The sequence below is a fragment of the Thermobia domestica genome, chromosome 14, assembly GCF_964235325.1.
Source record: "Thermobia domestica chromosome 14, izTheDome1.hap1.1, whole genome shotgun sequence".
Taxonomy (NCBI): domain Eukaryota; kingdom Metazoa; phylum Arthropoda; class Insecta; order Zygentoma; family Lepismatidae; genus Thermobia; species Thermobia domestica.
In genome coordinates this window covers 174,827,656-174,842,256 of record NC_137467.1, presented here as the reverse complement: position 1 = coordinate 174,842,256, position 14,601 = coordinate 174,827,656, and the positions used below count along the sequence as shown (strand labels likewise).

The window sequence follows — 14,601 nt, the reverse complement described above, 5'->3', positions numbered from 1 at the left end:
CCTTTAATGTCTATTTTGCAAAACTTCCGTTTAAAGGTGCAAATAATACATTACTGATAGCAAGTTCATTTTTTGGAGAAGCATGAGTAAAAGTAAAATGATTGTAAGAGTTTTTCTTTCTAGATTTTTACTTTTGTACTACTCATTTCGTTAAAGTAAAATTGATCATAAAGCAAAAACAATATATACCTATATTGTATTAATAGTTAAATTATTGTTAGTAGCATATTATTTTTATTTACGTTTTTAATTATGTTTTTATAGCGTAGATAGTATTATGGCTTGAATTGATCATATACCTCATTATACATATACATACATACATACACACACACACACACATACACACATATCTATCTATCTATCTATATATATATATATATATATATATATATATATATATATATATATATATATATATATATATATATATATATATATATATATATATATATATATATATGAGAGAGAGAGAGAGACGAAATTCCGCGAACAATTTTTTAGAAACTTTTCACCCAAAATTGGAGTCATTTCGTCTCCCATTTAGCGAATTTTTGAATCAACTTATTTTCAACACTGAATGATTGAGTTTAAACGCTAAGTTCACTTCACTTACTATTTATCCAGTGGAACTTAGAATGGTGATTTATGATGGGGACAGATGGTGTAGTTCAGAGTTAGCGTTTCGGACTTTTTTGGTTATCTCTGAAAAGTTAGTGTTGATCTGCTAGTTACGGGTGACTATATTAAAGACCGATCTACGTGAAAGTAAGGAACTCTCAGTTTATATATCATGGAAGAGGTAGTACTGAAAAGTAAATACGTGTTTTAAAACCAATCTATAACTCCTTTACGCTAAAAATTACCGTTATATTTAAGCAGCAAATAAGTCACGAAAAAAGGTTTTATTCTCCAGCTTTTCTATTGATTATAACATTTTCTATTTGCTTTACGACCTGGAAAAGAAAAAAGCAAAAAATGCAATTAATTAGTTACCGTATTAAGACTTTAAATTACAAAAACATAAACATATAATATTCAAAGTAGCACTAATGTCTCTAACCGTATATGTAACGCATTAGCTTTGCATGTGAAAGACACAGATTCCCAGCACGGATTCTGCTGACTCCCTGTCCAATATATGTTTGTTCTTAAAGCTTACATCATTTATAAGTGAAAACTCCACACTGTCAGCAGAAAATTAGGCATACGGTTCTCCACATGAGAAACCCTTGGTTCGATTTCCGATGAGTCTGCTAACTTACTGTCCAATATAAGCTTGTTCTAACACAATAAAGTTTATACCATTTATAATTACATATAAGTAAAAAATGTTTGCATAACAAGCAATAAAGGTTTATCATACAGTTCTCCTCTTGCGACAGCCCTGGTTCGATTTCCGGTGATTCTGGTAACTCATTTTTAAGATAAGTTTGTTCTTACACAGTAAAATGTATACCCTTTATATTTAAGTACAACTGAAAAGTCAACAGTGCGAGTATTAAAAAAATAGCGATTCCCGTTAGTGTCATGGCTTCCTCTCCAATATAACTTCCTTCTTAACAGATACTTTATAAATACCTGTCATACGTTTTACACAATGTATAGCTAGGTGTAAGTAGCAAAGTCTGCTAAGCGAAATTGTTAGTGCACAAAATTTCCATGTAAAAGTCTCCCGTTCGTTTCCTAGTCAGTCTACTGACTTCCTGTTCAATATAAGATTGTTCTTACACAGTAAAGTTTTATAGTTACATATAAGTAACAAGTTAACTCTGCAAGCAAAAAGTTTAGCTTAATTGTTCTCCACATGGGAAAGCCCTGGTTCGATTCTCGGTAGATGCTAACTCCCAGTTAAATATAAGATTGTTCTTACACAGTAAAGTTTATACCATTTAGTTACATATAAGTAACAAGTTCGTACTGCAAGCATAAAGTTTAGCCTACGGTTTTCCAAGTGGGAGAGTCCTAGTGCAGTGAACAATCTAGATCCCTTGTAGCCTCCATATTACATTACAGTATACCTTAGTTAATTTATAACTCTATAAAAGAACACCGAATAATATGGTTTTAAATGTCGGAAAATCTGCAATCAATTCCCCGTAGAAAGGAACACATCCTTTTCCTTATACTCCCGACAATTACGAGTGTTTTACAAGTATTTCGTTTGCAATGTCACTTCCCATTGGAAGTACTACAAAGTTAGTACCTACCAATAATTTTCTCTTCCAGTGCCTTCTACATGTCAATTTGCTTTCAATACTATACTTGCGCTTCTTATCTCGTATATGTTACACGGATCTTGCAAGTGAGTCGGTATTTAACCTTAAGAGCAAACTCGAAAATCCTAGAATCTTCTTTCCTCCTTCCAACGACCAACATTCGCAGTCATGCAGAGACACCGATGCGAAATATCATGCATATAAATTCAACAAAAATATATTAACTTCATACACGAGTGTGATCTGCATATTTCATTTCGAAAGGGAATGTTTATTCTGTTTGTCGAATTCATTCATTATATGTAGCATTCTCTTTCCACAAAAAACGTCCGTTCGCTTCGTAATTCACAGCTGCATATGTTTCTTCTGTGTCATTTACATATCACAGTTATTTAAATGAACAAGATGCTTCATTACATATGCACAAGAAGAAAGTATAAATTATTCAAACTGTCATACTATAAAAGGACCGCTAGTGAACATAACTAAAACATATTAGGAAATATAACATTAAGAAGTCTTACAATACAAATGATATCGACATTCACGAGTGTCGAAAATTGTATACGAATCTACTACGTTGTATGGTCACTTAAGATATGTCGCTTCTCTCCACTTCGTCCAATCGCTGCTAATTCTGCTGTTTACATCTTCTATTACTGCATTTTCTCACAGAATTGATCCCAAGTATTTTAATTTCTTGGTCATTACCACCTCCTTTTCGTCAAGTGGATTGTCTTATTCTCGATATTCTCGTATTTTCGATTACATTTTTCCTGAAAGGAAATTGCAAATTTCTTCTAGTTCTACTAATTCTAAGCTCTTTAGTCTCTAATGCTTCTCTCCAGACATCTAAATTCTCAGGCAGAGTAGCCTTGATCTCATTCAGAAGCACGATGTCATCCGCAAATACCATATTCCAAGGTGCTAACTCTTGGATACTCTTTGTAACTTCCATCACAATTGCAAAACTATATGGGCTAAGACTATGTCCCTGTCAGATAACTCCTTATCGGTATCTCTTACCACTTTTATCTGTAGATCAACACTGAAAGCAAACGATACTATGAATTTCTGCATTTCCGTTTTTAATAGAGAGTCGAGAAGGGTAACACTATGTGTTTTTTAGACCCCTAGTCAATTGCAATAGGTATTGCCGTTTTTACTCTACGGTCTATAGTGGTCAATGTAAAAATCATAAATTATTAATTTCTATCACTTCTAGTTTGAATATCGCATTCAGAAACAAACTCATTTTCTAATTTTTGACCTGTACATTGTGAGTAAATTTGGTGGTCGATCTACAAGAAGGTGACATCATGTCCTACTTAAAACGCAAGTTAGAATCTGGTATATATGAACTTTTTAATGGAATGAGGTTCACGTATAAATCATATATCAATATTTAGCGTGATCCATGTAGATATTTTTTTTAACATAAAAGGAGCTAATGAAGTCCACGAGAGTGCATACATTGTTGCCAAATGTAATTGAAAGAGGATAAAAACTTTGACAAAACATGGTAAATCGCATGTCACACATGTGCATGGACATGCAGCCCACAAATTTCAGTGCGTATTTGTGGGTTAGATCGTTAGTTATCAGAGTCGAAAAAGAACGGCTCATTTTTACCATCAGCTTGTCGAGAATTCTTCCATTAATGGCGTGCCCGCGAAATAGTTTGTTTGTAAAATTTTACTCTGTTCCTTTCGAAATTTAACCTATACCAGATTCCAACTTGCGTTTTAAATCGGACACCCCGTATAATGTAGTTTCTGTGAGTTTTTGTCTCCTGGATGGACGAACACATGGACAGGGTAAATATGTAAAGAAGTTATAAGTATTGAAAGCTAATTATAAATGCGTAAGTATTATAATACCATGGCCTATGTTGGCTTATGATACACATTATACTTTACTAATGTTAGTATTCACTACACTATGGCATTTTTCTGGTAGCAGATTAATCGCATGTTTTTCTGCTCTTGTGTATGCAGCTCCTATTTGACAAAGTGATCTGATTAAGAGTAATTATGTGTAATACAGTAGTCGCAAACAGTAACTGTTCTGTCTTTTATTCTAGTGCATGATGCAAGCATGGTATTTATACGTAGATACGCAGTTATATTGGATTTCACCCATATTCCTTTATCCTTTATGGAAATGGCCTAAATACGGATTAGCTTTGCTCGGAGCGGCCATAGCTGGATCAATTGCCATTCCTTTTGCTATCACATACAACTTGAACTTGCCGTGGACTGTGGTGTTCAAAGAGTAAGTATCATAATACATTTAGAAGAAATAATGTACTTGCTAATTTAAGAGGTATACACCCTAATTTACAGACGTATACACTTGCCTCATATATAACTTTCTGCCTACAAGTGTAACATTTATTCCCATTGTCGACCACATATACAGTAGAGCGTCGATTATCAGAAGTAATTGCGGGACATGGGTGTTCGGAAAACTGGTTTGTTCGGATAATCGAACTGTACACGTTTATTTGCCAAAAAGAAGTACTGTACAGTAAATTTATTCATAAAAAGAAGTGTGCTGATTGTTGAAACACAGGGACTGGCGGCTTGGCCGGTCAGCAGCGCCTTATGAAGGCCCCATTAGAAGCAATGTTCCGCCAGTGGTGGCTCAGTGCGGCGACTACTGTGGGAAACTTGGTTTGGGAGTGAGGGGGATGATGGACGGTAGGGTGGGAGAGTAACAGGTGCGAGCGAGTACACAGTTCGGTTAAGCGGTCGTTCGGTTGACCGACGTTCGGATAATCGACGCTCTACTGTAATTGAATTCTATGCAGTACCTCAATATTCTACTTTATTTCCGTTATCGTGCATCTTACATTAGAACCATAGTTCTATTTGCTTGTTCTAACAAATATAATTAAACAATACAAATCTACAGTGTGAGATCAATGTTGATTTCCACTCTCTAATTAGGATTTACATTTCCTAATCTTGCGCGGTTAAATTAAATGATCACAGAGGCCATGTCTATTTTTACTTTCCGAGGCCACGTTTACTTTTACTGCATGCATCGGGTGTAATACAGTAGAATACAAGTGCTAAGAACATTCATATTTGTACTAACAAGAAACATATATATTGTGTACGTTAGAAGCTTTAAAGAACATTATCCCTATTCCCTAAGCTTCAATAATTCTTTGCAAATTGTCATGGGCCTTATTCAAAGTCGTTCTGACGCGTGATTAATGCCATTCTAAAGAGTTCGACTAACACATGTTTCCTGCAGTAGTCAGGCGTTTAGTATGAGGCTAATCATACGTCAAAACAACTTTGCGTAAGGCCCTATATGTGTTACAATTTTTTTAAAATTAAACAACATGAATAATACATAATTTGATCTTCGAAACAACATTCCAACACAATACCTGTAAGTAAATGTTTATATATATAGGGTGCGGCACGTAAAACCGGCCCGTAAAGTGAACACATAAAATGAAATATAATGTATTGAATATGATTAACTACAACACATAAATGAAATGTAATGTATTGAATATGACTACTCACCTTCACAGCAGGTGCTGAAAGTGTCCTCCACCCACTTCAACACACATGTGAGCACGATTGAGGAGATTCATATATACCCTTGTCAGTTATTGTGTTGTAATGCTATTGGTGACATCCTGGATCCTGGTCTTGAGTTCTTCAATTGTGTGTGGATTTGTTTCGTATACTCTTCCCTTTAACAGTCCCCATAAGTAAAAGTCACACGTGGACAAGTCTGTTGACCGAGGAGGCCACAAGCCTTTGCTGATTGTCTTCTCTGGTGTAAACATCTCATGCACAAGGGACAATGATACAGCTGATGTGTGGCATGTTGCACCGTCCTGCTGACAAGTTTCACTGGCTGCGGCTGCACGTGACTGCTGCAGGTCACGTAAGTCGACCCGACCTCGACACGCCATCTCTTGGTAGGAAGGTAGATTATTTAAGTGTTGCCAAAAACACAATATACCAGAATATTACGACGGGCCGGTTTTACGTGCCGCACCCTGTATATATATATATCTTCAGAGATAACCATATTTTGGTTTCATTAGTACTTCAAAAATAATTAGCATTCATATTAATACCTTTTGAGATAAGTATAATGAAACAAAAACTGCCAGAAAGCTCTATATTTTCAAGTAAAATATTATAAAATTATCGTCACAATCAGGGCCGGATACAGGATTGTCTAAGAGGGGTGCACCAATAACTATCAAAATAACCAATCACACTGAAACTCTTCAAAGTGGCATGTGACAATATTCTTTACTCCTGACAACACTGATGCATAGAACGGAGGGAAGTATTTTAAAGAGGGTCGCAAGTGATAAGGCAGGAAAAAATGTTCTTTTCTCCTGGTTTTTGTTTTCTTTCCTACTTGACAAATGTTATATTCTTTTGCTTGGTGAATCATTTTCTTTCAACCTTTAAAAAATCTACTTAATATATTGCTTTTGCAACACTCTGCTTTCTTCTAAATCCCAAACAGAAACATAATAGCAGAAAGTTTCGGAAAGTGTTGCTATTTTCACTGCTAACTTCTCATTTTAGATAGTATATATTTACAACAAAGGGGGGGGGGGGTTCACGTGCACCTGTGCACCCACCCCCTAAATCCGGCCCTGGTCACAATAGAAAAAGAGTTTTTTTAAAGTAAGGAAAATTCAAAGCAAAAGAGCGAAATGCGTGCCTGAATGATATATTTTTTTTCTCGTTTTGGTGATTCCTCTTTCCACTTTCATATAGTATAAATTTTTCAGTCACTGTATGGTAGTAAGTATTCCTATACTGCCTACCCAGTATTCATCGCTGTCAAAATGTCCTTGAGGTTCATTCAGTAACGGTTTGCGTCAAATGCAAAAACAAAAGTATGTTTAATTTGCTGCGGTTATGCCTATAATTACATATTGCATTGTTTCTGTTTGCGGTCCACAAATTTTGAGAAGACTGTTACAAAATGAGTCCCCTTATCTTACCCTTCGATTTCTTTTTAGTAAGGTAGCTACATGGTTTAAGCATTTGTAGATCGATACAGAGTAAACAAGCTGGTGTATGATCCTATGGAAAGGTATGGTACAAGAACACTATTTTGCCTTATGGTACAAGAAACTATTTCCTATCACGAAGGCCTTAGAAGAAATTTGGTTTTGTACAGAACACGAGGCTCATATATATTCCTATACCCATTAAGCTAACAAAGCCGGTGGATTGAAGAAATCAGAATTATATACAATCAGTTTCTTTTTAAGATTATTTTGTTATTGAAGCATATTTTCTAGGGAGTTCCGCGGTACTTGTGATAGTATCAAATCTCTGATAGTGAGATGCAGAAGTGGAAGTGGTTAAAGTAGACATTTTTAAAGTAGTACACTTATTTTACACATCTACAAATAATAATGAAAACACTTACATCCATCTACAACTACTTTACACGTCTTCATTTCATTTTTTCCACTTTTACCAATTTTTACATCCTGACTAACTGGGTAACTGGCCCTCTTCTTCCCGTTGGAATTCCTTCACGATCTTGACTATAGTTATACCTTATTCAGACTATTATTACACCCTATTGTGACTATAAATTTCTTTCACTGATTTCGACAAACTGTTTTTATGACCTTACATTTGCACAATGACAATTCTTATTCTAATACATTTTCTTAACTACATATATACAAGCAATTCAACTGGAAAGTCGGTGAACAAATGCAAATGACGGCATCCGCTCTTTGTAAATTTCTTTACAATTTTAATACAAATATAATTTTTGAATAAGTAATTCAAAATACTCACATTTTTAGCATACTTTTCTTATATAGCTGATGCACCTATTAAGACACCATTAGCGGTGAAGAACACAAGACATTAAGGTAACAGCTAATAACTACTTAAGGAAAGAAAAATAATATTTTTACCCACTCAATATATTTAAAAATAGTCATTTTTCGACTGAAATATTTGGAGATATAAAAATTAAAATGAACAAACATGCAATATACTAATTAGTAGTGGATACCTGTTAGCAATTAAGAAACCACTTTATGCCATTTTTCTTTCCAGTTTCGACAAATTCCATGATTACTATGATTATATTTACACAGCAACATATTCTAGAGCTACTCCTTATTTTGTTGGTGCTCTTGGAGGATACATACTTCACTTATATAGAAAGAAACCAATCGAAATACCAAAGGTAAGAATAGGTTGATTAATTGCTTGGTTAGGTGCTAAACTGAATAAATGATTGGTTGATTTATTAATAATTTGATTGATTGATTGATTGATTGATTGATTAATAATTTGATTGATTGATTGATTGATTGATTGCTATAGAAAGAACCCGGTCGGAATACAAAAGGTGACAGCAGGTTATTCGATCAGTTCCTATACTCAATTAGTCATTGATTAATTGACTGTTAGACTGGGTAATTGATTGATATTGAAATAACTCGATCAAAATACCAAAAGTAAGAAATGGTTGATTGATTACTTGGTTGGTTGCTATAGTGAATAAATGATTGATTCATAACAAAATTGAATAATTGGTTTCTTTAATGATCAATACCGAAAGAACCAGACCAAAATAGCATCGGTAAGAAAAGGTTCACTGATTGATTGAACGAATCAATAAATGATTGATTGCTTCAGATAGGCCAGTATCCCCGGCCAGTATGAATTGTTGATTGATTGTTCGATTGAATAATCAATTGATATCGAAATACCAAAGGTATGACAAGTCTGTGACGATAGTTGCTAGACTGCTAGACTGAATCAATTATTGATTGATTGATTAGAATTCAACATATAATTAGAGCATCGAGGCTATAAATGTGACGGACCGAATCACTACTCAGGTTTGCTTCTCTCCTGATCCTGAAACTATTGATGACACGCATAAAAACATCGTGCACTGAACAATTCATCACGAATGGGTACGATAAGCAATAAAGGTAATGACTATTTTGCCTGAGAATGTTAAATAAATCTGTTAAAATGTCGTTGGAATTCTAACAATTGTCATCGTTCGCAGTATGTTTCAGTACATTCAATGTGTTCTATGTGTTTCAGTACATTCTGAACTTTGTCTTTGTCTGGGTGTTTCCCTATGTAGTATCTCCTAATTTAATGGGATATCCTTTCCATTATATTCTTTCATACAATTTTCTACCACCTACTTTAGAATACTTTTCCTCTTCGATACCCTAATTAACTGAATTTCTATTCTTAGTAATATTCAATAAAATGACATTTCTCTTATATTATTAAATATTTTCTCACTGTTTTTCCTGAACAACCTAGTCATTTGTGTCCATTCTTATCCACATCACATTTAGATAGACTTTAGTTCCTTTCCGTTGCTTGCGCGCAATGCTCAACTTTTTTTTCTTCTTATAATATTTCATACGAGATGTGCACGTGCCTGATGTAAACGATATACTCAGCGATATAGAATACATTTTTTCCCCCTAAAAGTGTCCATCATCATTTAAACCTTAGCTTTCCTTTCTCGTTAGCATTTTAAGTATTCACTAATAATAAAATTTAGTTACCGGTAACTAATTACCAGTTTTACTTTCTTTCTGTAATTTGTCTAGTTGCCAAGTTTCTTTTATTCTAGCTTTTGCCTTTCTACTATGTTTCTTTGTGGCGTATCTCAACTTTTCCATTATATGTATGTTTTTTGAGCTTTACCTAAAGTTTGTTAACATTAGCCCATCTTCTGCAAAAGTGAATCCTTTTACCTCCTGGCGAAATAGTGTCATTCCTAGTCAAGGTCTTTTCTTTTTTTTTACTACTACTACTCAAAATGTAGAGTACAATCTATAAAGTTGGTGAGGACAAACAAGTTAATTCCAATTTATTATGAAGGTGGTGAGAAAGAATCAAAGGGGTGTAAAAGATCTAGTTTCTTCTCAGTATTTTGTAGTTTGACTTGCAGTATTAGCAACAAGAGTATTTGAATAATTGGAAACCAGACCGAGACTTCAAGATTTGTCGAGAACTAATATTTCAAGATTTAAGTTCGCTTTCATTATACATTATCTATAGTACCCGAAATGTTCCTGTCATACTACAAGGTAGACTATATTGATAGGACAGATTTCAAATGTATTTGTTGCAGTGACGTACCGTGGTAAATCAGCACTCGGGGCGAGAATATACGACGGCGCCCCCTTTCATATGAGTGAGGTCAACAGACAATTTTCAAAACTATACTCTGATTTTCCTTGATTTTGAGCACTTTTTATATTTTTTCCTGATATATATACTTTTTCCTTTCGAATTTTGCGCTGTCTTACTTCAGCGCCCGCTGCCGCCACTCCGCTTGTCTTCCTCACGGCACGGGACTGATTTCTGAAGCATCTTCAATACAAGATTTATTATCCCACTAAGTGGAACATATTGCAAAAAGACGGTAGTTTTGTTCTAGTTGAATAAGTTGAAGATTCTGTACTGGCTAAGAGCATGGTATAGATTCTTCATACTTCATTTTGCACTTTTAAAGCAAAACATAATTTAACTTCTGATTATTATTTTTATTTACAATGCTCTCGATAATCGTTTTACTGGTTAGTTTACAAAGTCATAAGCAATAAACTTGCTAATTTAAAGTCTCAGTATTCTTTTAATTTTTAATTTATCAGTTTCAATATTATTTGCATCAAGTACAGTCCTTGTCCTGTAACAGAACAATGTTGTTTAATTTAATTTAAAATATATCATAGTAGTAATATCAAATACATCAACTTCAATACGTTAATAAATCTTAGGAAACCAGTAAATTAACTAGTACAATAATCATGGAATTAAACTGTCAACAATTCTACATCATGACTACAATTCTCGAAAAAAATGCTTAATTACAAATATGTACTTGGATAATTGTCTCTAAAATATTGTCAAGGAGTTTTAATATTCTATTCCCATTATTGGAAATATTGTATTGCAATTTCAGTTTGGAAGACTTTCAAATATTATTTTTGTTTTTGTTTTGGTACTTCAGTTTCATACAAACAGTTTGTGAATGTTGTAAATTGTTTGAAAGGTTTTTTTTTGGAAATGTACTGGTAAGAAGTTTTGTAATTTTATGTTTTGTTGTTAACACAAACACATTGCATCCGATAACGTTATAAGTTATGTAAAATTTACGACGCTCAACCTTTAGGAGGAATCGGCTAACTAAAATTTCTTCACAGAAATCTCATCTGTTCATGTAATGATTTGAGCCCGAATTTTAAGAAACACGAGCTGCAGTGCTTCTTATATGAATACAATCTTTGTTGCATGAATACTGCAGTTTATTTCGTCGCAGTCGGTCTGGATTAGTCTGGGTTAGAATCAGAATTGAACTTTCTGTTAGAGTCACACCTTAAATGACAACGTGGATGTTTAATAACAGTACATTGTGAATCTTAGTCGCAGTTAGACTGGACTTCTGAGGGCGGGGGCGGTGGGTTGTAATATTGCTACTTAAAGGTACTTTTAAGATCTCCAAATTCTGTGATGGGTTTTATTTATATACGAAAGAAGAAAGTTTCCTCTTCTGGATGACGATCGCCCGATCGCCTCCCACTGAATCCGCCCCTGGTCGCAGTTAGTCATTAAGATTTAGAATCAAATAGTTATAAAGTTACACGAATAGAATGTTTCTGTCTAAATCAGAAATTGCTTCACGCAGCTGGTGGTTCTTGGTAGAAATGAGACTAAATAAATGTTAACTACTACTTTGAATTGTGTTTCTCATTTAAACATACGGTTCTATTTTGTCCACTTTAAAGAAAGTAACTCATAGCACATTTTAGGTGCGTTCGTTTTAACATTAGCAATATACATAATTTAAGATGTGCCTTGAGCTAATGACACCAATCTGAGTCTACTCCAAGTGCTCTATTTTATAATATGCTATACTCCACAGTAAATTTTAAAAGAGTGACAACCCAGATTGACAATATCAACAAATAGTAAGATGAATATTAAAACTCTGCTGCTTTCTTTATTTTCCAGATTTGCGTTTACCTCGGATGGACAATATCTACTACTTTAAGTTTAACAACTATATGTACGCTTAGCATTTACTACAGAAAGGACCATGTCTACAACAATCTAGAAGCAGCATTTTACGGGGGTTTTCATCGTTTCGTTTGGTCCATTTGTATCGGATGGATTGTTCTAGCTTGTGTCACGGGACATGGAGGTACAATATTTAACATTTTAAAATTTATTTTAAATGATACAATTATTTATTGAATTTGTTTCTCATTTTAAATAAGATTGTACTAGACGAACGTAGTAGTTTTTTTTTCAGAGAGCTCACTTCTAATGTATATACTCTCCGACTTTATTTCAACTAAGTGAAATTGTAGTAGTTAACTTAGGTATACATAAAATTTGTACAGATTTATCTAGTTTTCCCCACTATCATAGCACCTGTTTTGCCACTATTATAATTCAGTTATCATTGTTATTAGAATGAATAGTATAATTGTAGGAAATTAAATTAAAAATCTATAGATGTTATACTATAAACTAAAAAATATAGAGTAAGAACTAAATACACGATACTAATTTAAGCGTTTAAACATTTGCTAAATCAAACCTTAAATTTTTAAAATCCCAAACATTTCTGAAATATTTAAGTAATAATAGATAAACGTTTATTGGAATAATTGATTAGGGAATTACTTCGTAAAACATTTGTGCTAAATAAATTCTAAAACTTTTTGTCAGCCAAACATTTAAAGCATTAACTTAAACGATTTATAAACGTTTAGATAATCAAATATTTGGGAAATAATTAATAACTTTAAAGTTTTTGAAGCACGTAATTAGCTACATGTTTTATAAGTATGTTAGTTTACCAAATTTTGTAAAATATTTACTTGTGAAAAATTTGAAAAACATCTAGTTATCCATTATTGTTACTTAAATGTTTTACCAAAACATTTCATAGAACATTTAATTATACACCAACATTTTATACAGCGGTTAGTTAGGAAACGTTTTGTGAAACATTTAAAAATCTACACTTCTGAAACAATTAATTAGATACATATTTTATTTAAAAAATGGCGAAACATTTAATAGTTGAAAAAAATATTTATTGCATTTTATTAGATGACTACATTTGATTGCATTTTATTAAATGACTTGTAAGATATTTTCATTACCTAAATGTTTTATAAAACATTTATAAAAGCGAAACATTTTGGAGAACTTTTAGCTAGATAAACTTTTTATAAATTAATTAATTAAAGATTTAATAGCACTAAAAATATATAGAATATTTAGTTAAGTTTGTGAAACATTTCATTAGCTATAAGTTTGATAAAACGTTTAGTTAGCCAAACATTCCGTGAAGCATTTAATAAGTGTAAGAATTGAAAGATTAAATTAGGTAAGTGTTTTGCGAAACATGTTATGAGCTATACGTTTTATAATACATTTATTAAGCAAACAACTTTGTGAAACATGTAATAGTTTTAACATTCTCCAGAAACATTTAATTTGCTAAACATTTTATAAAACATATGTTAGTTGATATTGATTCAGTTATGTAATGAAAACTTCAATTTAACATCCTACGATCATTTTCTTTGGCCTAAAGGAGAACAATAATTAATGAAAATAAATTATTATTAAATAACTGGTTAAGTAATAATGTGGAAGGAAACGGAAGAACTCCAAACAATCCACGAACACGACGATGTCCGTTAAAAACTCACATGGCCTAGAATCTTTTAATAATCTTTAATGCATTAATGTGTTTGTAAACATTTTTCATAAACATAAAGTTGTATTTAAGCATTGACGTGAAATGTTTAGTATCTGAATAATTGTAAAAATGTGATTCAGGAGAACATGTTACAGTTTTAAAACATTGGGTCTACAATCACGAATCCTATTATACACTCCATTAGATAACCATATAGTATCTTTTTCTCTATAACAAGCGTCAAATCGTGGTCTCAGGAGACATGTAGTAATAGGTTTTACTAGAAATCCAGTACGTGAATATTGTGTAGTGTATAATCTGTGATTTTTAATGTTTAAGATTCAGTTTTTAAGCCCAAAAGGAAACAATGAGTAGGTTACAACGTTTCCGATCAGCATGAGTAAGCAAACCTACATAGGAAAGAAAACAGTATATTATTTTATACATCTTAGACTTTAAAAGTACTTTCAACTGTCGAAAAAAAATAACTAAAACTTCGTAATTTTGAGTACTATGATTATTATTGTTTCAATGTACAGAAGATCGTTTCCAGTTTAAGCTAACGAACTTGATACAATTTATAAAAACATCATGACTCTACTAGCCGCTGTATTCGATGTGCAAAGCCTGTCTATCAGGGTAT

General features: G+C 33.0%; 1 protein-coding gene across 1 annotated transcript in view; it reads left to right on the top strand.

Moving 5' to 3' along the window:
- Positions 1-14,601, top strand: part of LOC145670116 (nose resistant to fluoxetine protein 6-like) — a 61,711-nt gene that overhangs the window by 31,218 nt on the left and 15,892 nt on the right. Inside the window, exons 8-10 of the mRNA XM_081738485.1 lie at positions 4,303-4,493; positions 8,306-8,438; positions 12,251-12,440. Coding sequence (XP_081594611.1) covers positions 4,303-4,493; positions 8,306-8,438; positions 12,251-12,440 — 514 coding nt within the window. The remainder of the gene's footprint in view (positions 1-4,302; positions 4,494-8,305; positions 8,439-12,250; positions 12,441-14,601) is intronic.